Source organism: Anser cygnoides, chromosome 28 (assembly GCF_040182565.1).
Source record: "Anser cygnoides isolate HZ-2024a breed goose chromosome 28, Taihu_goose_T2T_genome, whole genome shotgun sequence".
Classification (NCBI taxonomy): domain Eukaryota; kingdom Metazoa; phylum Chordata; class Aves; order Anseriformes; family Anatidae; genus Anser; species Anser cygnoides.
This window is the reverse complement of record NC_089900.1, coordinates 837,344-862,185: the sequence shown is the minus strand read 5'-3', so window position 1 is coordinate 862,185 and position 24,842 is coordinate 837,344. Positions and strand designations below refer to the sequence as shown.

The 24,842-nt window shown below is 61.1% G+C and overlaps 1 protein-coding gene across 1 annotated transcript; it reads left to right on the top strand.

Annotated features, from left to right (window-relative positions):
* The first annotated feature begins 970 nt into the window (after nt 1-970).
* ARMC5 (armadillo repeat containing 5) lies at nt 971-24,595 on the top strand. The gene is given in 11 exon segments (XM_066984247.1): nt 971-1,139; nt 1,142-1,301; nt 3,437-3,543; nt 9,046-9,898; nt 11,456-11,943; nt 12,777-12,991; nt 15,606-15,733; nt 17,425-17,593; nt 20,905-21,195; nt 21,408-21,875; nt 22,140-24,595. Coding segments are annotated over 11 exon segments (5,328 nt in total). The 5' UTR covers nt 971-1,012; the 3' UTR covers nt 24,462-24,595.
* Nucleotides 24,596-24,842: the final 247 nt, after the last annotated feature.

The window sequence follows — 24,842 nt, the reverse complement described above, 5'->3', positions numbered from 1 at the left end:
CCCCATAGATCCCATCCTGGGGCCCTATAGGGGGGTCCCTGCCCCATAGATCCCATCCTGGGGCCCTATAGGGGGGTCCCTGCCCCATAGATCCCATCTTGGGGCCCTATAGGGGGGTCCCTGCCCCATAGATCCCGGCCTGGGGCCCTATAGGGGGGTCCCTGCCCCATAGATCCCAGTGTGGGGCCCTATAGGGGGGTCCCTGCCCCATAGATCCCAGTGTGGGGCCCTATAGGGGGGTCCCTGCCCCATAGATCGGGGGCTGGGGCCCTATAGGGGGGTCCCTGCCCCATAGATCCCAGCCTGGGGCCCTATAGGGGGGTCCCTGCCCCATAGCTCTGGCCCCGCAAGGCCTCATGGGACCTGTAGTCCCTTCCCCTCACCCCTCCATTGACTCCGTACGGAACCTGGACTACGATTCCCATCATCCCCCGCGCCCGTCCCACTCCCCTCTCCCCCGTCCCTCCTTCCCTTCCCGGCGCCGCAACGCCTCATGGGACTTGTAGTCCTTCACTCCCATCTCCTAACTGAGCCCTATGGGGCCTGGACTACGCTTCCCATCACCCCTTGCGACTCTCAGACTCCCCTTTAGTTCCCCTTCCCTCCTTCCCTTCCCAGCGCCGCAATTCCTCATGGGAACTGTAGTTCTTCCCCCTATCTCTTCCATTGACCCCTACGGGTCCCGAACTACAGCTCCCATCACCCCTTGCGCCCCTGCGGCCTTCCTTTCCGCCCCTTCCCTCCTTCCCTTCCCGGCGCCGCAATGCCTCATGGGATCTGTAGTCCTTTACCCCTTCTTATAACGGAGCCCTACGGGTCCCGAACTACAACTCCCATCACCCCCTTGCGGCCCTGCGGCCTTCCTTTCCGCCCCTTCCCTCCTTCCCTTCCCGGCGCCGCAATGCCTCATGGGACTTGTAGTCCTTTACCCCCTTCTTATAACGACGCCCTACGGGGCCCGAACTACAGCTCCCGTGATCCCCCCGCGCCCCGTCCCTCTCCCCCTCCCAACATGGCGGAGCCCCTCTCCTGGTGCGTGGAGGCCGTGAGGAGCGGGGCCGAACCGGGCCTGTCCCGGGCCCTCCGCTCCCTCCGGAGCCGCCACACGCGGAGCCCGAGCGGAGCCGCTCGGTTCCGGGCCCGGGGGGTTTGGGGCCTCTCCTGGAGCTCCTGGAGCCCGCCGGGGCCCGGGGCCTCAGCCTGGGGCTGGCCCTCAGCGTCCTGGGGAACCTCTGCACCGAGCCCGGCTGCAGGAGGCAGGCCCGGAGCCTGGGGGGGGTGCCCCGCCTCGGTGAGGGGGGGTTAATGGGGGGCTTGGGGGGTTTGGACCCAAACTGGGGGGCTGGGGGGTCCGGGGGTTAATGGGGGGTTTGGGCACGAATTGGGGGGCTGGGGGGTCCTGGGGGTTATTGGGGGGTTTGAGGGGTTATTGGGGGTTTGGGCACGAATTGGGGGGCTGGGGGGGTCCTGGGGGGGTTATTGGGGGTTTGGGGGGTTAATGAGGGGCTTGGGGGGGAAATCAGGGGGCTTTGGGGGGTTTGGGTCCCAAATGGGGGGTTAGACCCTAACTGGGGGGCTGGGGGTCCTGGGGGGATTATTGGGGGTTTGGGGGGCTGGGGGGTCCTTAAGGGGTTAATGGGGGGCTTAGAGGGGATTTGTGGGGGGCTGGGGTGGGTTGGGCACGAAATGGGGGGGGTTTGGACCCAAATTGGGGGGCTGGGGGGTTCTGGGGGTTATTGGGGGGCTTGGGGGGTTTGGGGGGGGGTTGGGCACGAATTGGGGGGCTGGGGGGGTCCTGGGGGGGTTATTGGGGGCTGGGGGTCTTAAAGGGGTTAATGGGGGCCTTAGAGGGAGATTTGGGGGGCTGGGGGGTTGGGCACGAAATGGGGGGGTTAGACCCCAAAAGAGGGGGCTGGGGGGGTCCGGGGGGGTTAATGGGGTGCTTGGGGGGTTTGGGGGGGTTTGGACCCAAATTGGGGGGCTGGGGGTCCGGGGGGGTTAATGGGGGGCTTAGGGGGGAAGTGGGGAGATTTGGGGGGGGTTGGGCACTAAATGGGGGGGTTTGGACCCAAATTGGGGGGCTGGGGGGGTCCTGGGGATTATTGGGGGTTTGGGGGGGCTGGGGGGTCCTTAAGGGGTTAATGGGGGGCTTAGAGGGGGATTTGGGGGGGCTGGGGTGGGTTGGGCACGAAATGGGGGTTTGGACCCAAATTGGGGGGCTGGGGGGTTCTGGGGGTTATTGGGGGGCTTGGGGGGGTTTGGGGGAGTTTGGGCACGAATTGGGGGGCTGGGGGTGGTCCTGGGGGGGTTATTGGGGGGCTGGGGGGTCTTAAAGGGGTTAATGGGGGGCTTGGGGGGATTTGGGGGGCTGGGGGGTCGGGCACGAAATGGGGGGGTTAGACCCCAGAAGAGGGGGCTGGGGGGGCCCTGGAGGGGTTAATGGGGTGCTTGGGGGGTTTGGGGGGGTTTGGACCCAAATTGGGGGGCTGGGGGGGTCCGGGGGGGGGTTATTGGGGGGTTTGGGCACGAATTGGGGGGCTGGGAGGGGTCCTGGGGGCTTAATGGGGTGCTTGGGGGGTTTGGGGGGTTTGGACCCAAATTGGGGGCTGGGGGGTCCTGGGGGGTTATTGGGGGACTGGGGGGCGTTTGGGGGGGGTTGGGCACGAATTCGGGGGCTGGGGGGTTCTGGGGGGGTTATTGGGGGCTGGGGGGTCTTAAAGGGGTTAATGGGGGGCTTGGGGGGGGGGAGATTTGGGGGCTGGGGGGGTTGGGCACAAAATGGGGGGTTTGGACCCAAATTGGGGGGCTGGGGGGTCCTGGGGGGATTATTGAGGGGTTTGGGGGGCCTGGGGGGTCCTTAAGGGGTTAATGGGGGGCTTAGAGGGGGATTTTGGGGGGCTGGGGGGTTGGGCACGAATTGGGGGGCCGGGGGTGTCCTGGGGGGGTTATTGGGGGGTTTGGGGGGGTTAATGGGGGGTTTGGGCACCAAATGGGGGGTTTGGACCCAGATTGGGGGCTGGGGGGGTCCTGGGGGAGCTATTGGGGGTTTTGGGGGGGCTGGGGGGGTCCTATGGGGATTAATGGGGGTTTGGGGGGGTCGGACCCCAAAACTGGGGGCTTTGACCCCAAAAGAGGGGGGCTGGGGGTGTCCTATGGGGGTTAATGGGGGTTTGGGGGGGTTATTGGGGTTTGGGGGGTCGGACCCCAAAACTGGGGGCTTTGACCCCAAAAGAGGGGGGCCGGGGTTCCCATAGGGCTTCTTGGGGGGTTCGACCCCAAAAAAGGGGGGGATTTGGGGCCCCCCCCAGGTCCCGGGATCCCCCATAGGGGCTGATGGGGCAGCCTGGCCCCGCCCCCTCCCCTTTAGCCCCGCCCCTTTGACCACGCCCTCTTTGGCCACGCCCCCTTTGACCACGCCCCCCCCCCCCCCCCCCAGTGGCCCTGCTGCAGGCCCCGGCCCCGAGAGCGTGCGGAACCGGGCGGCGCGCGCCCTGGCCAACCTGGCCCTGGAGCCCGACGGAGCCCGCGACGTCCTCGAGGCCGGTGAGTCCCGCCCCCAAACGGCCCCAAAAAGGCCCCGAAATGCCCCGAAAGAACCCGGGGAGGCCCCGGAAGGGCCCGAGGGGGGAAAAAAAGGCACCGAAACGGCGCCAAATGGCCCCAAAACGGCACGGAAAGGCATAAAACGGCCCCAAAAGGACGCTAAATGGCTGCAAAATGGCACAAAAAGGCATAAAGTGGTCACAAAAGGACCCCAAATGGCACCGAATGGCCCCAAAAGGGCACAAAAAGGCACTGAAAAGGCATAGAATGGCCCCAAAAGGACCCCAAATGGCACCAAATGGCCACAAAATGGCACAAAAAGGCACTAAAATGGCCCCAAAATGACCCCGAATGGCACCAAATGGCCACCAAATGGCACAAAAGGCACAAAATGGCCCCTAAAGGACCCTAAATGGCACCAAATGGCCCCAAAAGGACTCCGAATGGCACTAAAACGGCACAAAAAGGCACTAAAATGGCATAAAATGGCCCCAAAAGGACCCCAAATGGCACAAAAAGGCACTAAAATGGCATAAAATGGCCCCAAAAGGACTCCAAATGGCACTAAAACGGCACAAAAAGGCACTAAAATGGCATAAAATGGCCCCAAAAGGACCCTGAGCGACACAAAAAGGCACTAAAAAGGCATAAAATTGCCCCAAAAGGATCCTAAATGGTATCAAATGGCCCCAAAATGGCACAAAATTGCCCCAAAGGACCCCAAATGGCACCGAAAAGGCACTGAAAAGGCATAAAATGGCCCCAAAAGGACCCTAAAAGGCACCAAATGGCTCCAAAATGGTACAAAAAGGCATAAAATGGCCCCAAAAGGACCCCGAATGGCACAAAAGGCACTAAAATGGCACTAAAATGGCATAAAATGGCCCCAAAAGGACCCTAAATGGCACCAAATGGCCGCCAAATGGCATAAAAAGGCACAAAATGGCCCCAAAGGACCCCGAATGGCACAAAAAGGCACTAAAATGGCACAAAAACGGCCCCAAAAGGACCCTAAATGGCACCAAGTGGCGCCAAAATGGCACAAAAAGGCACTAAAATGGCATAAAATTGCCCCAAAATGGCATAGAAAGGCACTAAAATGGCATAAAATGGCCCCAAAAGGACCCCAAATGGCACCAAATGCCTGCAAAATGGCACAAAAAGGCATAAAATGGTCCCTAAAGGACCCCGAATGGCACCAAATGGCCCCAAAATGGCACAAAAAGGCACTAAAATGGCACAAAATGGCCCCAAAAGGACACCAAATGGCAGCAAAATGGCACAAAAAGGCACAAAATGGCATAAAATGGCCCCAGAAGGATCCCGAATGGCACCAAATGGCCGCCAAATGGCATAAAAAGGCACAAAATGGCCCCAAAAGGACCCCGAATGGCACAAAAAGGCACTAAAATGGCACAAAACGGCCCCAAAAGGACCCTAAATGGCACCAAGTTGCGCCAAAATGGCACAAAAAGGCACTAAAATGGCATAAAAATGGCCCCAAAAGGACCCAAAATGGCACCAAAACGCCGCAAAATGGCACCAAAAGAGCACAAAATGGCACAAAAAGGCATAAAATGGCCCCCAAAAGACCCCGAATGACACCAAATGGTCCTAAAATGGCACAAAAAGTCACTAAAAAGGCATAAAATGGCCCCAAAAGGAATAAAATGGCACCAAATGCCTGCAAAATGGCACAAAAAGGCATAAAATGGCCCCAAAATGACCCCAAATGGCTGCAAAATGGCACAAAAAGGCATAAAATGGTCCCTAAAGGACCCCGAATGGCACCAAATGGCCCCAAAATGGCACAAAAAGGCACTAAAATGGCACAAAATGGCCCCAAAAGGACACCAAATGGCAGCAAATGCCTGCAAAATGGCACAAAAAGGCATAAAATGGCCCCAAAATGACCCCAAATGGCACAAAAAGGCACTAAAATGGCATAAAATGGCCCCAGAAGGACCCCGAATGGCACAAAAAGGCACTAAAAAGGCATAAAATTGCCTCCAAAGGACCCCAAATGGCACCAAAAGGCACTAAAATGGCACAAAATGGCCCCAAAAGTACGAGGCGGCCCCAAAAGGGTCCGAGGGGGAAAAAAGGCACCGAAACGGCGCCAAATGGCCCCAAAATGGCACAGAAAGGCATAAAATGGCACCAAAAGGACCATAAATGGCTGCAAAAGGGCACAAAAGGCATAAAGTGGCCCCAAAAGGACCCCAAATGGCACCAAATGGCCGCCAAATGGCATAAAAAGGCACAAAATGGCCCCAAAAGGACCCCATAGGGCACCAGAAGGGCACAAAAAGGTACTAAAATGGCCCCAAAAGGACCCCGAATGGCACCAAGTGGCCCCAAAATGGCACAAAAAGGCACTAAAAAGGTATAAAATGGCACCAAATGGCCACAAAATGGCAACAAAAGGGCACAAAAAGGCACTAAAATGGCGTAAAATGGCCCCAAAAGGACCCCAAAGGGCACAAAGAGGCACTAAAATGGCATAAAATGGCCCCAAAAGGACCCTAAATGGCACCAAATGGCCCCAAAAGGGCTCCAAATGGCACTAAAACGGCACAAAAAGGCACTAAAATGGCATAAAATGGCCCCAAAAGGAACCCGAATGGCACCAAATGGCCCCAAAATTGTACAAAAAGGCATAAAATGGCCCCAAAAGGACCCCAAATGGCCGCCAAATGGCATAAAAGGCACAAAATGGCCCCAAAAGGACCCCGAATGGCACAAAAAGGCACTAAAATGGCACAAAACGGCCCCAAAAGGACCCTAAATGGCACCAAGTGGCGCCAAAATGGCACAAAAAGGCACTAAAATGGCATAAAATGGCCCCAAAAGGACCCCGAATGGCACCAAATGGCCCCAAAATGGCACAAAATGGCCCCAAAAGGACACCAAATGGCAGCAAAATGGCACAAAATGGCATAAAATGGCCCCGAAAGTACCCAAAATGGCTCAAAAAGGCACTAAAATGGCACAAAATGGCCCCGAAAAGGACCCCGAATGGCGCAAAATGGCACCAAAAGGGCACAGAAAGGCACTAAAACGGTATAAAATGGCCCCAAAGAGACCTCAAATAGGACCAAATGGCCCCAAATGGCCCCAAAAGGGCCCTAAATAACTCAAAATGGACCCAAAAGGATTCCGAGTAACACAAGACGGACCCAAAAGGCCCCAAAGTGGCCCCAAAAGGTCTCTAAGTGGCATAAAATGGCCCCAAAAGGGCCTTAAATACCCCCAAAAGGACCCCAAAGGACCCTAAATAACACAAAGTGACCCAAAAAGGATGCTAAATGGCCCCAAAAGGACCCTAAATGGCACCAAATAGCCCCAAAATGGCACAAAAAGGCCCCAAATGGCCCCAAAATGGCCCCAAAATGGCCCCAAAATGGCACAAAATTGTCCAAAAACGGCCCCAAATGGCCCCAGTGAGGTTCTTACGGGGTCCCCTTGGGTCCTTACGGGGTCCCCAAGGTCCTCATGGGGTCTTTTGGGGTCCCCGAGGGCCTTACGGGGTCCCTGATGCCCTTATGGGGTCCCCGAAGTCTTCTCTTGGGTCCTTTTGGGGTCCCCAAGGGCCTTATGGGGTCCTTTTGGGGTCCTTTGGGTCCTTTTGGGGTCCCTCGGGTCCTTTTGGGGTCTTCTTGCGTCCTTTTGGGGTCTCCGACATCCCCTGAGGTCCCTTTGGGGGTCCCCTTGTGTCCTTACGGGGTCCCCCTTCGGGGGTTTTGGGGTCCCGTGGGTGGCCCCGAGGTCCCCTTGGGTACTTTTGGGGTCCCTTCGGGGTCCCCGCGGTTGTCCGGGAGGTCCTCGGGGTGGCCCAAAAGATGTCCCCGTGTCCCCAAAAGTTGTCCCCAGCGGGTTCCTCAAGAGGTTCCTCATCAAAATGGCCTCCAAAATGTCCCCAAACTTGTCCCCGTGACCCCAAAAGACGTCCCCAACGGGTTCCTCAACGGGTTCCTCAACCCCATGGCCTCCAAAACCTCCTCAAGATGTCCCCAAAAGATGTCCCCAATGTCCCCAAAGACATCCCCGATGGGTTCCTCAACGGGTTCCTCATCAAAATGGCCTCCACAATGTCCCCAAAAGATGTCCCCATGACCCCAAAGATGTCCCCAACGGGTTCCTCAATGGGTTCCTCATCAAAATGGCCTCCAAAATGTCCCCAAACTTGTCCCCGTGACCCCAAAAGACGTCCCCAACGGGTTCCTCAAGAGGTTCCTCATCAAAATGGCCTCCAAAATGTCCTCAAAAGATGTCCCCATGACCCCAAAGATGTCCCCAGTGGGTTCCTCAATGGGTTCCTCATCAAAATGGCCTCCAAAACCTCCTCGAGATGTCCCCAAATGCGTCCCCATGACCCCAAAGATGTCCCCAACGGGTTCCTCAATGGGTTCCTCACCCCCGTGGCCTCCAAAACTTCCTCGGGGTGTCCCCAAAGATGTCCCCAAGTCCCCAGAGACGTCCCCAACGGGTTCCTCAACGGGTTCCTCATCAAAATGGCCTCCAAAATGTCCCCAAAAGATGTCCTCATGACCCCAAAGATGTCCCCAATGGGTTCCTCAATGGGTTCCTCATCAAAATGGCCTCCAAAACCTCCTCGAGATGTCCCCAAATGCGTCCCCATGACCCCAAAGACATCCCCAACGGGTTCCTCAAGAGGTTCCTCAACCCCGTGGCCTCCACAACCTCCTCAAGATGTCCCCAAACTTGTCCCCATGACCCCAAAGACGTCCCCGATGGGTTCCTCAAGAGGTTCCTCATCAAAATGGCCTCCAAAAATGTCCCCAAACTTGTCCCCGTGACCCCAAAAGACGTCCCCAACGGGTTCCTCAACGGGTTCCTCAACCCCATGGCCTCCAAAACCTCCTCAAGATGTCCCCAAAAGATGTCCCCAATGTCCCCAAAGACATCCCCGATGGGTTCCTCAACGGGTTCCTCATCAAAATGGCCTCCACAATGTCCCCAAAAGATGTCCCCATGACCCCAAAGATGTCCCCAACGGGTTCCTCAATGGGTTCCTCATCAAAATGGCCTCCAAAATGTCCCCAAACTTGTCCCCGTGACCCCAAAAGACGTCCCCAACGGGTTCCTCAAGAGGTTCCTCAACCCCGTGGCCTCCAAAACCTCCTCAAGATGTCCCCAAACTTGTCCCAATGTCCCCAAAGACGTCCCCAACGGGTTCCTCAATGGGTTCCTCACCCCCGTGGCCTCCACGACCTCCTCGGGCTGTCCCCAAACGCGTCCCCAAAGCCGTCCCCAACCCCGTCCCTGGCCTCCACCACCTCCACCACCTCCTCAACCTCCCCGGCCTCCACCACCTCCACCACCTCCTTGACCTCCCCGGCCTCCACCACCTCCTTGATCTCCTCCACCTCCTCGACCTCCACCACCTCCCCAACCTCCACCACCTCCTCGACCTCCACCACCTCCCCAACCTCCACCACCTCCTTGACCTCCCCCTTGTCCCCTGTGTCCCCCCCGCAGGTGCCGGCCCCCTCCTGGTCTCCCTGGCGGCCTCCTGCGCCACCCCGGAGTGCCTCCACAGCGCCGCCCGCGCCCTCCGCATCCTGGCCTCCGCCCCGGCCTCCCGCCTCGCCCTGGGCCGCGCCGGCGCCGTCCGCGCCCTCGCCGCCCGCCTGGCCTCCCTCGGCCCCGGCCACCCGGCCTCCGCCTCGGTGGCCCGGGCCTTGCGCGGCCTCACCGAGCCGCCGGCCTCCGCCGAGGCCGCCGGCGAGCTGGCGCCGGCCTTCGCCGCCTTGGCCTCCCTGGCCTCCCACCCCAAACGCCGCCGCCGCCACCCGGCCCTGGGCGCCATCGCCAACGCCTGCGCCCGCGCCCACCTCCGCCCGGCCCTGGGGCCGCCGGGGCGGTGGAGGCCGTGACGGCCGAGGTGGAGGCCGCGACGGCGGAGGTGGCGGCCTCGGCGGAGGCCGGCGGCGGCGGCCTCCGCCCTCCACCCGGCCTCGTCCGGCGCCGCCGTGCGGGCCCTCTGCCTCCTGTGCCGCGAGGCCGTCAACCGGGCCCGGGTGCGGGAGGCCGGCGGCCTGGCCGTCCTCCTGAGGCTCCTGGCGGAGGCCGGCCCGTGGAGGCCGCGCGTCCTCCTGGCCCTGGCGGCCTTCTCCTACGACCAGGAGGCCCTGGAGGCCCTGGAGGCCCTGGGCTTGGCGCCGCTGCTGGCGGAGGTCCTGCGGGGCCGGGCGGAGGCGGCGGCGGAGGCCCGGGGAGGCCGGGAGGCCGGAGGGGAGGACGCGGAGGCCGCCTCCTGCGACGTCCCCCGCGAAGGCCCCGCAGCCTCCAACCGCGACGGGGCGGCCGCCGGGAGCCGCAGGGGGCTCAAGTGAGTCCGGGGGGGGTTGGGGGCGTTTTGGGGTCTTGGGAGGCCGCTGGGAGGATTTGGGATGGGTTGGAGGCCGGTTTGGGGTTTTGGAGGCCAGTGGGGGGATTTGGGACAATCTGGAGGCCGTTTGGGGTCTTTGGGCCGTTTTGGGAGGTCCTTTGGGGTTTGGGGGACATTTTGGGGGGCGTTTGGGGGGTTTTGGGGTCTTTTGGGGTTTTGGGAGGCCGTCTGGGGTCTTTGGGATGTTTTGGGAGGTCCTTTTGGGGTTTTGGAGGCCGCTGGGGGCTTTGGGATGGTTTGGAGGCCGGTTTTGGGTTGTGGAGGCCACTGGGGGGATTTGGGACGTTTTGGGGGGGCGGTGGGGGGTTTTGGGGTGGTTTTGGGAGGTCTTTTGGGGTTTTGGAGGCCATTTGGGGTCTTTGGGATGGTTTGGAGGCCGGTTTTGGGCTTTGGAGGCCAATGGGGATTTGGGACAATTTGGAGGCCGTTTGGGGTCTTTGGGCGGGTTTTGGGGGTCTTTTGGGGTTTTGGAGGCCGCTGGGAGGCTTTGGGATGGTTTGGAGGCCGGTTTGGGGTTTCGGAGGCCAATGGGGGGATTCGGGACAATTTGGAGGCCGTTTGGGGTCTTTGGGACATTTTGGGAGGCCGGTGGGGGGTTTTGGGGGGTTTTGGGGGTCTTTGGGGTCTTTGGGATGGTTTGGGGGGTCCTTTGGGGTTTTGGAGGCCACTGGGGGCTTTGGGATGGTTGAGCCCTCCTGGAGGCCGTTTAGGACATTTTTGGGGCCTCCACAGCCTCCTTGAGGTCCCCAGACCCTTTTTTTGAGATCCTTGAGACCTCCAGGAGGTTCTTCAAGACGTTTTTTGGGGCCTCCAGAACCTCTTTGAGGCTTTCGAGCCCTTTTTTGAGATCTTTGAGACCTCCTGGAGGCCGTTTAGGACATTTTTGGGGCCTCCACAGCCTCCTCGAGGTTCCTGAGCCCTATTTTGGGATCTTTAAGACCTCCTGGAGGCCCTTTAAGACGTTTTTGGGGCCTCCAGAGCCTCTTTGAGGCTTTCGAGCCCTTTTTTGAGATCTTTGAGACCTCCTGGAGACCGTTTAGGACATTTTTTGGGGCCTCCACAGCCTCCTTAATGTTCCTGAGCCCTTTTTTGTGACCTTTGGGACCTCCAGGAGGTTCTTCAAGACCTTTTTGGGTCCTCCAGAACCTTTTTGAGGTTTTTGAGCCCTTTTTTGAGATCTTTGGGACCTCCTGGAGGCCGTTTAGGACATTTTTTGGGGCCTCCACAGCCTCCTCGAGGTTCCTGGAGCCCTATTTTGGGATCTTTAAGACCTCCAGGAGGCCCTTTAAGACGTTTTTTGGGGCCTCCAGAGCCTCTTTGAGTGTTTTTGAGCCCTTTTTTGAGATCTTTGGGACCTCCTGGGAGGCCGTTTAGGACATCTTTTGGGGCCTCCACAGCCTCCTCGAGGCCCCCAACCCCTCTTTTAGCGCCTCGAAGCCCCCTTTTGTCCCATCCCCCCCATATCTCACCCCTCTTCTCTCCCCCCCCCCTTTACAGGTCCTGGCTCCTCTCGGAATCCCTCTCCCCGCCCTCCCTCCCCGCCCCGGCCTCCGCCCCGGCCTCCCCTCTCCCCCCGCCGGCCTCCTCCCTTACCCCCTTTGGGGGCCCTGGCCCTCCCCAGGGGGTCGCGGAGGGCGACCCCTGGCTCCCCGAAACCCCCGCTCTCCTCCTCCTGTCCCGCTTGGCCTCCGGCCCCGAACCCAGCCTCTCCTTGGCCTCCGGCCTCGCCGTCTCCGGCCTCCTCCGCTACCTCACGGGGGTCCCGGCCCCGGCCCCCCGAGCCGTGAGGTTGCTGCAGCGCCTCGCCGGGCACCCCGCTTTTTTGGGGGCGCTGGTCCGCCACTACGTCCCCTCGCTGCTCAGGACCTGGCTGGTGCTGGGCTTGGAGCCCGAAGAGGCCCGGGAGGTCGCTCAAGGCGGAGGCTGGAAGGAGGAGGAGGAGGAGAAGGAAGATGGAGGCCGGAGGGAGAGGCTGAAGGAGCTCGGTGAGTTTTGGGGGGGGGTTTTGGGGTGGTTTTGGGGGCTTTGGAGGGGATTTGGGGTCTTTTTTGGGGTGGAGGACGAGGGAGGAGGAGGTTGAGGCCGGAGGGGGTAGAGGCTGGAAGGAGGAGGAGGAGGAGGAGGATGGAGGCCGGAGGGAGAGGCTGAAGGAGCTCGGTGAGTTTTTTGGGGGTTTTGGGGTGTTTTGGGGGTTTTGGAGGGGATTTGGGGTCTTTTTTGGGGTGGAGGAGGACGAGGAGGAGGAGGAGGAGGAAGAGGAGGAGGTTGAGGCTGGAGGGGTAGAGGCTGGAAGGAGGAGGAGGAGGAGGATGGAGGAAGGAGGGAGAGGCTGAGGGAGCTGGGCGAGGTTTTGGGGTTTTTGGGGTGTTTTTGGGGTTTTGGAGGGGATTTGGGGTCTTTTTTGGGGTGGAGGAGGAGGAGGAGGAGGAAGAGGTTGAGGCTGAAGGGGGTAGAGGCCGGAGGGAGAGGAGGATGGAGGCCGGAGGGAGAGGCTGAAGGAGCTGGGTGAGGTTTTTGGGGGTTTGGGCTGGTTTAGGGGTTTTTGGAGGGTTTTGGAGGGGATTTGGGGTCTTTTTGGGGGGGGAGGAGGAGGAGGTTGAGGCCGGAGGGTGGAGGCCGGAGGGAGGAAGAGGAGGATGGAGGCCAGAGAAGCTGAAGGAGCTGGGCGAGGTTTTTTGGGGTTTTTGGGGTGGTTTAGGGTTTTTTGGGGGGTTTTGAGGGGATTTGGGGTTTTGGAGGGGATTTGGGGTCTTTTTTTGGGGTAGAGGACGAGGAGGAGGAGGAGGTTGAGGCCGAAGGGGGTAGAGACCGGAGGGAGAGGAGGATGGAGGCCGGAGGGAGAGGCTGAAGGAGCTGGGTGAGTTTTGGGGTTTTTTTTGGGGTGGTTTAGGGGTTTTTGGGGGTTTTGAGGGGATTTGGGGTCTTTTTGGGGTGGAGGACGAGGAGGAGGACGAGGAGGAGGAGGTTGAAGCCAGAGGGGGTAGAGGCCGGAGGGGTGGAGGCCGGAGGGAGAGGCTGAAGGAGCTGGGCGAGGTTTTTGGGGGTTTTGGGGTGTTTTGGGGTTTTGGAGGGATTTGGGGTCTTTTTTGGGGTGGAGGAGGAGGAGGAGGAAGAGGTTGAGGCTGAAGGGGTAGAGGCCGGAGGGAGAGGAGGATGGAGGCCAGAGGGAGAGGCTGAAGGAGCTGGGTGAGTTTTGGGGGTTTTTTTGGGGTGGTTTGGGGGTTTTTGGGGGGTTTTGGAGGGGATTTGGGGTCTTTTTTGGGGTGGATGAGGAGGAGGAGGAGGAGGTTGAGGCCGAAGGGGGTGGAGGCCGGAGGGAGGAGGAGGAGGAGGAAGGAGGCTGAAGGAGCTGGGTGAGGTTTTTGGGGTGGATTTGGGGTGGTTTAGGGGTTTTTGGGGGGTTTTGGGGGGGATTTGGGGTCTTTTTGGGGTGGAGGAGGAGGAGGAGGAGGAGGAGGCCGGAGGGCGAGGCCGAAGGAGCTGGGTCGGTTTTTCGGGGCGGTTTCGGGGGGTTTGGGGTTTTGGTTTTTGGGGTTTTTTTTGGGGGGGGGTTTGGGGTTTGGTTTTTTTGGAAGGGGATTTGGGGTCGCGGTCCTTTTGGGGTCCTTTTGGGGTCCTTTTTGGGGTCCTTTTGGGGTCCTTTTGGGGTCCTTTTGGGGTCCTTTTTGGGGTCCTTTTGGGGTCCTTTTGGGGTCCTTTTGGGGTCCTTTTGGGGTCCTTTGGGGTCCTTTTTGGGGTCCTTTTGGGGTCCTTTTTAGGGTCACCCTCTTGGGGTTTCTTTTGGGTCCTTTTGGGGTCTTTTTTGGGGTTATCCTTTAAGGGTTCTTTTTGGGGTTCCTTTTGGGATTCCTTTCGGGGTCCTTTTGGGGTCCTTTGGGGTCCTTTTGGGGTCCTTTTTCTTTTTTGGGGGGTCCCTTTTGGGGTTATCCTTTTGGGGTCTTTTTTGGGGTCCTTTTGGGGTTCTTTTAGGGTTAGCCTTTTGGGGTCCTTTTTGGGGTCCTTCTTCTTTTTGGGGTCCTTTTCGGGATTCCTTTTGGTGCCCTTTTTGGGGTCCCTTTTGGTTTTTGGGGGGTTCTTTTTGGGGTTATCCTTTTCGGGGTCCTTTTTGGGGTTCTTTTTAGGGTTAGCCTTTTGGGATTCCTTTTGGGGTCCTTTTGGGGTCCTTTTTGGGGTTATCCTTTAAGGGTTCTTTTGGGGTTCCTTTTGGGGTCCTTTTAGGGTTACCCTTTTTGGGGTTTCTTTTGGGGTTACCCTTTTGGGGTCATCCCTTCGGGGTCTTTTTGGGGTCCTTTTTGGGGTTGTCCTTTTAGGGTTCCTTTTGGGGTCCTTTTGGGGTTCTCTTTGGGGTCCTTTAGGGTCACCCTTTTGGGGTTTCTTTTGGGGTTACCCTTTTGGGGTCATCCCTTTGGGGTCCTTTTGGGGTCTTTTTGGGGTTATCCTTTTAGGGTTCTTTTGGGATTCCTTTTGGGGTCCTTTTTGGGGTCCCTTTTTTTGGGGGTTCTTTTTGGGATTGTCCTTTTGGGATTCCTTTTGGGGTCCTTTTTGGGGTCCTTTTTTGGGGGGGGTTCTTTTTGGGGTTATCCTTTTGGGTTTCTTTTGGGGTTCTTTTTGGGGTCCCTTTGGGGTTATCCTTTTGGGGTCCTTTTGGGATTCTTTTGGGGTCCTTTTGGGGTCCTTTTGGGGTCCTTTTTGGGGTCCTTTTTCTTTTTTGGGGGGTCCCTTTTGGGGTTATCCTTTTGGGGTCTTTTTTGGGGTCCTTTTTGGGGTTCTTTTTGGGGTTAGCCTTTTGGGGTCCTTTTGGGGTCCCTTTTGTTTTTTGGGGGGTCCTTTTTAGGGTTATCCTTTTGGGGTCCTTTTTGGGGTCCTTTTTGTTTTTTGGGGGTCCTTTTGGGGTTATCCTTTTGGGGTCCTTTTTGGGGTCCTTTTTGGGGTCCTTTTTGGGGGGCTTCTTTTTGGGGTTATCCTTTTGGGATTCCTTTCGGGGTCCTTTTTGGGGTCCTTTTTAGGGTTATCCTTTTGGGGTTGGTTTTGGGGTCCTTTTTGGGGTCCTTTTTTGGGGGGTCCTTTTTAGGATTATCCTTTTGGGATTCCTTTTGGGGTCCTTTTTGGGGTCCCTTTTGTTTTTTGGGGGGGTCCTTTTTGGGGTTATCCTTTTGGGGTCCTTTTTGGGGTACTTTTTGGGGTCCTTTTTTGGGGGGCTTCTTTTTGGGGTTATCCTTTTAGGGTTCTTTTGGGGTTTCTTTTGGGGTCCTTTTAGGGTCACCCTTTTGGGGTTTCTTTTGGGGTCCTTTTGGGGTCCCTTTGTTTTTTGGGGGTTCTTTTGGGGTTATCCTTTTCGGGGTCCTTTTGGGGTTCTTTTTAGGGTCCTTTTCGGGGTCCTTTTTTGGGGGGTTCTTTTGGGGTTATCCTTTTGGGATTCCTTTTGGGGTCCTTTTTGGGGTCCTTTTGGGGTCCTTTTTGGGGTCCTTTTTCTTTTTTGGGGGGTCCCTTTTGGGGTTATCCTTTCGGGGTCCTTTTCGGGGTCCTTTTGCTTTCCCTCGGCCTTCTTCTCGGGGCCCTACTGCCCCCAAACCCCCCAAACCCCCCAAAACCCCCCAACCCCCCCATACCCCCCTAAATCCCCTATATCTCCCCCCCCCCAGGCGAGGGGCTGCTGCGCTCCCTGGGGGCGGCGGCGGGGGCCCCCTATGGCGTGGGGCTGCTGACCCACATGCTGCGCTGCGGGGCCCCCCCGGCCCGCCTGGCCTGCGCCACCGCCCTGCCGCTGCTCGCCAGGTACTTATGGACCCCATACGGCCCCCATACGGCCCCTATACGGCCCCTATATGGCCCCGGCCCCCATACGGCCCCCATACGGCCCCTATATGGCCCCGGCCCCTATATGGCCCCTATACGGCCCCTATGTGGCCCCTGTGTGGTCCCCGGTCCCGGCCCCGTCAACTGCTCGGGGGGGGACCTCCTCCATCCCCTATAGTCCCCCCCCGTCCCCTATAGTCCCCCATACGGCCCCTATATGGCCCCGGCCCCTATATGGCCCCTATGTGGTCCCCGGTCCTGGCCCCGTCACCTGCTGGGGGGGGGGAGGGGGTTGGGGGTGTCGCAGCCCACCCCAGTCACCTATAGAGGGTCCCCAGTCACCTATAGAGACCCCCCGTCCCCTATAGCCCCCCCAGTCACCCATACAGACCCCCCGTCACCTATAGCCCCCTAGTCACCTGTAGAGGGTCCCCGTCACCTATAGAGACCCCCCCGTCACCTATAGAGGGTCCCCAGTCACCTATAGCCCCCCCAGTCACCTATAGAGACCCCCTCCATCCCCTATAGTCCCCCCCCGTCCCCTATAGTCCCCCCCCGTCCCCTATACTCCCCCATACGTCCCCTATACGGTCCCTGTATGGCCCCGGCCCCTATATGGCCCCTGTGTGGTCCCTGTGTGGTCCCTGGTCCCGGCCCCGTCACCTGTGGGGTTTGGGGGTGTCGCCCTGCAGCCCCGGGCGCCTATAGAGGGGCTCCGGTCGCCTATAGAGGGGGGCTCCGGTCGCCTACAGAGGGTCCCAGTCACCCGTAGAGGGCCCGCAGTCACCTATAGGGATCCCCCCCCGCCCCCGTCACCTATAGCCCACCCCTCCTTCCCCCCCCGTCGCCTATAGAGGGTCCCGGTCGCCTGTAGAGGGCCCGCAGTCACCTATGGAGATCCCCCCGTCACCTATAGCCTGCCCCCCTTCCCACCCCTGGTCACCTATAGAGGGTCCCCGTCACCTATAGAGACCCCCCCCCGGCCCCTATAGAGACCCCCCCCGTCACCTATAGAGACACCCCCCCCGTCACCTATAGAGGGTCCCCAGTCACCTATAGACCCCCCCCGTCCCCCATAGCCCCCCAGTCCCCTATAGAGACCCCCCCCATCCCCTATACCCCCCCCACTTGCCTATAGGGGGTCCCCAGTCACCTATAGAGCCCCCCCATCCCCTATAGCCCCCCTTCCCCTCCAGTCACCTATAGGGGGTCCCCAGTCACCTATAGAGACCCCCCGTCCCCTATACCCCCCCCCCAGTCCCCTATAGAGCCCCCCCAGTCACCTATAGGGGGTCCCCAGTCACCTATAGAGCCCACCCCCATCCCCCATAGCCCCCCCGTCCCCTATAGAGCCCCCAGTCACCTGTAGGGGGTCCCCAGTCACCTATAGAGCCCCCCCGTCCCCTATAGCCCCCCCCCCCAGTCCCCTATAGAGGGCCCCCCATCCCCTATAGAGACCCCCCTTCCCCTATAGCCCCCCACTCGCCTATAGGGGGTCCCCAGTCACCTATAGAGACCCCCCTTCCCCCATAGCCCCCCCAGTCACCTATAGAGACCACCCCTGTGTCCTATAGCCCCCCCCATCACCTATAGAGACCCCCCGTCCCTTATACCCCCCCCAGTCACCTATAGGGGGTCCCCAGTCACCTATAGAACCCCCCCCCCCCCAGGTCCCCGTCCCCGGCGCGGGCGCTGCTGTGGGGGGGGGGGCGCGGTGGCCCTGCTGCTGTCGGCGGTGGCCCGCGGGCCCCCGGCCCCCTACGAGCCCCCCGGCCTTCGCCCTCTACGCCGCCGACGCCATCGGGCTCCTGCGGGCGCAGCGGGGACGGGGACCCGAAGGTGGGCGGGGGGGGGGGGCGTTTTGGGGGGTTTGGGGGCGTTTTGGGGGAGTTTGGGGGGTTTGGGGACGTTTTGGGGGCGTTTTGGGGGGGTTTGGGGCGTTTTGGGGGAGTTTGGGGGTTTTGGGGGCGTTTTGGGGGTTTGGGGCGTTTGGGGGCGTTTTGGGGGCTTTTGGGGCGTTTTGGGGGGGTTGGGGGTTTGGGGACGTTTTGGGGGGGTTGGGTGCGTTTTGGGGGAGTTTTGGGGGTGTTTTGGGGGCGTTTTGGGGGGGTTGGGGACGTTTTAGGGGCGTTTTGGGGGTTTGGGAGGCATTTTGGGGGGTTTTGGGGGCGTTTTGGGGGCGTTTTGGGGGGGGGTTGGGTGCGTTTTGGTGGAGTTTTGGGGGCATTTTGGGGGCGTTTTGGGGGGTTGGGGACGTTTTAGGGGCGTTTTGGGGGCATTTGGGGGGGGTTGGGGGCGTTTGGGGGGGGATTGGGGGCGTTTGGGGGGGGTTGGGGGGCGTTTTCGGGGGGTTTCAGGGCGTTTTGGGGGGGTTTGGGGGCGTTTGGGGGGGAGTTTGGGGGGTTTGGGGATGTTTTGGGGGGCGTTTGGGGGCGTTTTGGGGGGGGGGGGGTTGGGGGGTTTGGGGACGTTTGGGGGGGGTTGGGTGCGTTTTGGTGGAGTTTTGGGGGCATTTTGGGGGCGTTTTGGGGGGTTGGAGACGTTTTAGGGGCGTTTTGGGGGGGGTTGGGGACGTTTTAGGGGCGTTTTGGGGGTTTGGGAGGCATTTTGGGGGGGTTTGGGGCATTTTGGGGGGGGTTTTGGGGGCGTTTTGGGGGCGTTTTGGGGGGGTTGGGTGCGTTTTGGGGGAGTTTTGGGGGGGTTTGGGGGCGTTTTGGGGGGGGTTGGGGACGTTTTAGGGGCGTTTTGGGGGTTTGGGAGGCATTTTGGGGGGGTTTTGGGGGCGTTTTGGGGGGGGTTGGGTGCGTTTTGGTGGAGTTTTGGGGGCATTTTGGGGGCGTTTTGAGGGGGTTGGGGACGTTTTAGGGGGCATTTTGGGGGTTTGGGAGAGCATTTTGGGGGGGTTGGGGGCGTTTTGGGGGGCGTTTGGGGGCGTTTTGGGGGGCTTTGGGGCGTTTTGGGGGGGGGGTTTGGGGGGGGTTTGGGGACGTTTTGGGGGGGCGTTTTGGGGAGGTTGGGGGGTTTGGGGACGTTTTGGGGGTTGGGTGCATTTTGGGGGAGTTTTGGGGGCGTTTTGGGGGCGTTTTGGGGGGTTGGGGACGTTTTAGGGGCGTTTTGGGGGTTTGGGGGGCATTTTGGGGGGGTTTTGGGGGCGTTTTGGGGGGCGTTTTGGGGGGGTTGGGTGCGTTTTGGTGGAGTTTTGGGGGGTTTGGGGGCGTTTTGGGGGCGTTTTGGGAGGGTTGGGCGCGTTTTGGGGGAGTTTTGGGGGGGTTTTGGGGGCGTTTTGGGGGGGGTTGGGGACGTTTTAGGGGCGTTTTGGGGGTTTGGGGGCGTTTTGGGGGCGTTTTGGGGGGTTGGGGACGTTTTAGGGGCGTTTGGGGGTTTGGGAGAGCATTTTGGGGGGGGTTTTGGGGGCGTTTTGGGGGCGTTTTGGGGGGGGGTTGGGTGCGTTTTGGTGGAGTTTTGGGGGCATTTTGGGGGCGTTTTGGGGGTTGGGGACGTTTAGGGGCGTTTTGGGGGGTTTGGGGGGGTTTGGGGGGCGTTTTGGGGGGCGTTTTGGGGGGGGTTGGGTGCGTTTTGGGGGAGTTTTGGGGGCATTTTGGGGGCGTTTTGGGGGGGGGGTTGGGGACGTTTTAGGGGTGTTGGGGGGTTTGGGAGGCATTTTGGGGGGGGTTTTGGGGGCGTTTTGGGGGGGGTTGGGGGCGTTTTGGGGGAGTTTTGGGGGCGGTTGAGGGTGTTTTGGGGGCGGTTGGGAATTTTGGGGACATTTTGGGGGGCGTTTCAGGGACATTTTGGGGGAGTTGGGGGCGTTTTGGGGGGTTTGGGGACATTTTGGGGGGGTTGGGGACATTTCGGGGCATTTGGGGGCATTTAGGGGCGTTTGGGGGCGTTTGGGGGGGGGGGTTGGGGGCGTTTTCAGGGGTTTGGGGGTTTAGTGGGGGTTGGGGGCGTTTTGGGGGGGTTGGGGGTGTTTTGGGGGGGGGTTGGGGGCGTTTGGGGGTGTTTTGAGGGGTTTTGGGGGCGTTTTGGGGGGGGGGGGGGGTTTGAGGGGCGTTTTGGGGGGTTGGGAGCGTTTGGGGGTGTTTTGAGGAGGTTTTGGGGGCGTTTTGGGGGGTTTGGGGGCGTTTCAGGGGGTGTTTCAGGGGGGTTGGGGGGGCTGGGGGCGTTTGGGGGGGCCTTTTGGGGCATTTTGGGCGGGTTTGGGGGCGTTTTGGGAGTTTTGGGGACATTTTGGGGGTTTTGGGGCCGTTTGGGGTGGGGGTTGGGGGCGTTTTGGGGGGGGGTTGGAGGCGTTTTGGGGGCGTTTGGGGGGAGTTTTGGGGACATTTTGGGGGATGGGGGACGTCTTGGGAGTTTTGGGGACGTTTGGGGATTTTGGGGACATTTTGGGGGCGTTTTGGGGACATTTTGGGGGTTTTGGGGGCATTTGGGGGGTTTGGGGGTGTTTGGGGGAGTTGAGGACATTTGGGGGCGTTTTGGGGGGGTTGGGGCCGTTTTGGGGGGGTTTGGGGGGCGTTTTGAGGACATTTTGGGGGTTTTGGGGGCGTTTGGGGGGGTTGGGGACGTTTTGGGGACATTTTGAGGGTTTTGGGGGCGTTTCGGGGGGTGGGGGGTTTGGGGGCGTTTTGGGGGGTTTGGGGACTTTTGGGGCGTTTTGGGGGGCGGGTTGGGGGCGTTTGGGGGGATTTGGGGGCGTTTTGGGGGGGTTTGGGGACTTCTGGGGGTGTTTGGGGATTTTGGGGACATTTTGGGGGCGTTTTGGGGACGTTTTGGGGGGGTTGGGGATGTTTCGGGGGGGGCGTTTTGGGGGAGTTGGGGGCGTTTTGGGGCTCTTTTGGGGGGGGGGTTTGGGGGATTGGGGGGCGTTTTGGGGGGTGTTGGGGGCGTTTTGGGTGGGTTTGGGGGCGTTTTGGGAGTTTTGGGGACATTTTTGGGGGGGGGTAGGGGGGGGGCGTTTTGGGGGGTTTGGGCACGTTTTGGGGGTGTTTTGGGGGGGAGTTGGGGGGAAGGCGTTTTGGGGGTTTTGGGGGCGTTTTGGGGGGGTTTGGGGCCATTTTGGGGGGGTTGGGGACGTTTGGGGACATTTTGGGGCCATTTGGGGCCATTTGGGGCCGTTTTGGGGCCTTGGGGTGACCTTGGGGGACCCGCAGGCTCCGGACGCCGCCGCCGCCGCCCCCGGGACGAGGACCTCGGGGCCACCCGCCCCCCCGGTGACGTCCCCCGCGTCCCCCGTCCCCCCCGGGCCGCCAAACGGCCCCGCCTCCGGCTCCCCCGTCCCCGGGTGTCCCCCAACCCCCCCCGAGCTCCTCCCCGGGGTGGCCCCGAGGCCACCGAAACGGCCCCGGGTGGCACCGGGGGCCCCGGGTCCTGTCCCCAAATGTCCCCGAGGTCCCCAAATCCGGGTCCCCAAACGGCCTCGAGGTCCTCCACCGCGTCCCCGGGTCCCCAAATGTCCCCAAATCCGGGTCCCCAAACCTCCTTGAGGTCCTCCAACCCATCCCCGTGTCCCCAAATGTCCTCGAGGTCCCCAAACCCGTGTCCCCAAGTGTCCCCAACGTCCTCCACCCCGTGTCCTCCAACCTCTTTGAGGGTCCTCCAACCCGTCCCCGGGTCCCCAAATGTCCCCGACGTCCCCAAATCCGTGTCCCCAAAGCTCCTCGAGGTCCTCCAACTCTTGTCCTCAACCCTCCTCGAGGTCCTCCACCCCGTCCCCGTGTCCCCAAACCTCCTCGAGGTCCTCTGCCCCGTGTCCTCCAACCTCTTTGAGGTCCTCCAACCCGTCCCCGGGTCCCCAAATGTCCTCGACGTCCCCAAATCCGTGTCCCCAAAGCTCCTCGAGGTCCTCCAACCCATCCCCGTGTCCTCCGACCTCCTCGAGGTCCTCCAATTCCTGTCCTCAAACCTCAAGGTCCTCCACCCCATCCCCACGTCCTCCGACCTCCTCGACCTCCTCCAACCCTTGGCCTCCGACCTCCTCGAGGTCCTCCACCCCGTCCCCGTGTCCCCAAACCTCCCCGACCTCCTCCACCCCGTGTCCTCCGACCTCCTCGAGGTCCTCCAAGCCGTGTTCTCAAAGATCGAGGTCCTCCAACCCGTCCCCACCTCCTCCAACCTCCTCGAGGTCCTCTAACTCCTGTCCTCAAACGTCGAGGTCCTCAAACCCATGTCCTCCAACCTCCTCAGCCTCCTCCACCCCACCTCCTCCGACCTCCTCGAGGTCCTCCAACCCATCCCCATGTCCTCCAACCTCCTCGACCTCCCGCACCCCACCTCCTCCAACCTCCTCAAGGTCCTCCAACCCATCCCCGTGTCCTCCAACCTTCTTGACCTCTTCCACCCCACGTCCTCCAACCTCCTTGAGGTCCTTTAAGCCGTATTCTCAAAGATCGAGGTCCTCCACCCCGTCCCCACCTCCTCCAATCTCCTCAGTGTCCTCCAACCCACCTCCTCCAACCTCCTCGAGGTCCTCCAACCCATCCCCATGTCCTCCAACCTCCTCGACCTCCCCCACCCCACCTCCTCCAACCTCCTCGAGGTCCTCCAACCCATCCCCATGCCCTCCAACCTCCTCGACCTCCTCCAACCCACCTCCTCCAACCTCCTCGAGGTCCTCCAACCCATCCCCATGCCCTCCAACCTCCTCGACCTCCTCCAACCCACCTCCTCCAACCTCCTCGAGGTCCTCCAACCCATCCCCATGCCCTCCAACCTCCTCGACCTCCTCCAACCCACGTCCTCCAACCTCCTTGAGGTCCTCCAAGCCGTATTCTCAAAGATCGAGGTCCTCCACCCCGTCCCCACCTCCTCCAATCTCCTCAATGTCCTCCAACCCACCTCCTCCAACCTCCTCAAGGTCCTCCAACCCATCCCCGTGTCCTCCAACCTCCTCGACCTCCCCCACCCCCCTCCTCCAACCTCCTCGAGGTCCTCCAACCCATCCCCGTGCCCTCCAGCCTCCTCGACGTCCTCCAACCCACGTCCTCCAGCCTCCTTGAGGTCCTCCAAGCCATGTTCTCAAAGATCGAGGTCCTCCAACCCATCCCCGTGTCCTCCAACCTCCTCCACCTCCTCCAATTCATGTCCCCCCAACCTCTTTGGGGTCCTCCAACCCATCCCCACATCCTCCAACCTCCTCGACGTCCTCCACCCCACGTCCTCCAACCTCCTCGAGGTCCTCCAACCCGCCCCTGTGTCCTCCAACCTCCTTGACGTCCTCCAACTCATGTCCTCCAGCCTCCTTGAGGTCCTCCAAGCCGTGTTCTCAAACTTTGAGGTCCTCCAACACATCCCCGTGTCCTCCAACCTCCTCAACCTCCTCCAACTCTTGTCCTCCAACCTTGACCTGCCCCACCCCACCTCCTCCAACCTCCTCGAGGTCCTCCAACCCATCCCCATGCCCTCCAGCCTCCTTGAGGTCCTCCACCCCATGTCCTCCAACCTCCTCGAGGTCCTCCAACCCATCCCCGTGCCCTCCAACCTCCTCGACGTCCTCCAACCCACGTCCTCCAGCCTCCTTGAGGTCCTCCAAGCCATGTTCTCAAAATTTGAGGTCCTCCCAACCCATCCCCACATCCTCCAACCTCCTCGACCTCCTCAAACTCACCTCCTCCAACCTCCTCAACCTTCTCCAGCCCTTGTCCTCCAACCTCAACCTCCCCCACCCCCCTCCTCCAACCTCCTCGAGGTCCTCCAGCCCATCCCAGTGTCCTCAAACCTCCAAGAACTCCTCCAACCCACGTCCTCCAACCTCCTCGAGGTCCTCCAAGCCATGTTCTCAAAGATTGAGGTCCTCCAACCCATCCCCACATCCTCCGACCTCCTCGACCTCCTCAAACTCACTTCCCCCAACCTCCTCGACCTCCTCCAACTCTTGTCCTCCAACCTCGACCTCCCCCACCCCACCTCCTCCAGCCTCCTCGAGGTCCTCCAACCCATCCCCACGCCCTCCAACCTCCTTGACCTCCCCCACCCCACCTCCTCCAACCTCCTCGAGGTCCTCCAACCCGTCCCCACCTCCTCCAACCTCCTCGACCTCCTCCAACCCATGTCCTCCACCCTCCTCGAGGTCCTCCACCCCATCCCCGCGTCCTCCAACCTCCTCCACCTCCTCCAACTCTTGCCCTCAGCCCTCCTCGAGGTCCTCCACCCCATCCCCGCCTCCTCCAACCTCCTCGCCCTCCCCCTCCCCCTCCCCTCCCCCCTCCCCCCTGCCCTTACTCCCTCTCCCCCACGACCTCCTCCTCCTCCCCGACGGCTCCCCCCGGGCCTCCCGGCCACCCGGGCCACCTTGGCTCGTTCCTCGCCGGTCCTGGAGGCCATGCTCGGAGGTTCCTTCTCGGAGGCCCGCCAGGAGGCCGTGGCCTTGCTCCTCGCCCCCCGCCGCCCCCTCCTCCTCCTCCTCCACTACCTCCACGGCTGCCGGGGCCGCCCGTGTCCCCAGCTGTCCCCGCCGGTCTCCCCGGGGCCGCCGACGCCGCCGTGGCCTTGGCCCGCCGCTACCTGGTGGCCGGCTTCGAGGCCGCCGTGGCCGGCGGCCTCGTTGCCCCGCCGGCCGCCCTCTGGGAGCTGGCCGAGCGGTGGGGCTGCGTCCCCTTGGCCGCCCGGGCCACCGGGCTCCTCCTGGAGGGGGACGCGCGGCTGGTGGCCCGCCGCTTGGTGGAGGTGGCCCGGGCGGCCCGGTGCCCTCGTCGCTTGGCCAAGGCCTTGATGGCCGCCGTGGCCCCGCCCCGGGGCCCGGCCTCGCCTGGAGATGGGGCAGCCGTGGGGGGGGGACCCTTTGGTCGGGCCCCTCGGGGACCTCCCCGACCTCCCGGAGGACCGCGGGGACCTTGAGGAGGACCTCGGGGATCTCCAGGAGGACCTCGGGGACCTCCGGGAGGGCCGTGGGGACCTCCAGGAGGACCTCGGGGACCTCCAGGAGGACCTCCAGGACGTCCAGGAGGACCTCAAGGACGTCGAGGGGGACTTTGAGGACCTCCAGGAGGACTTCGGGGACCTCCAGGAGGACTTTGGCGACCTCCAGGAGGACTTCGGGGACCTTGGGGACGCCCCTGAGGACCTTGGGGACCTCCAGGAGGACTTTGGGGAC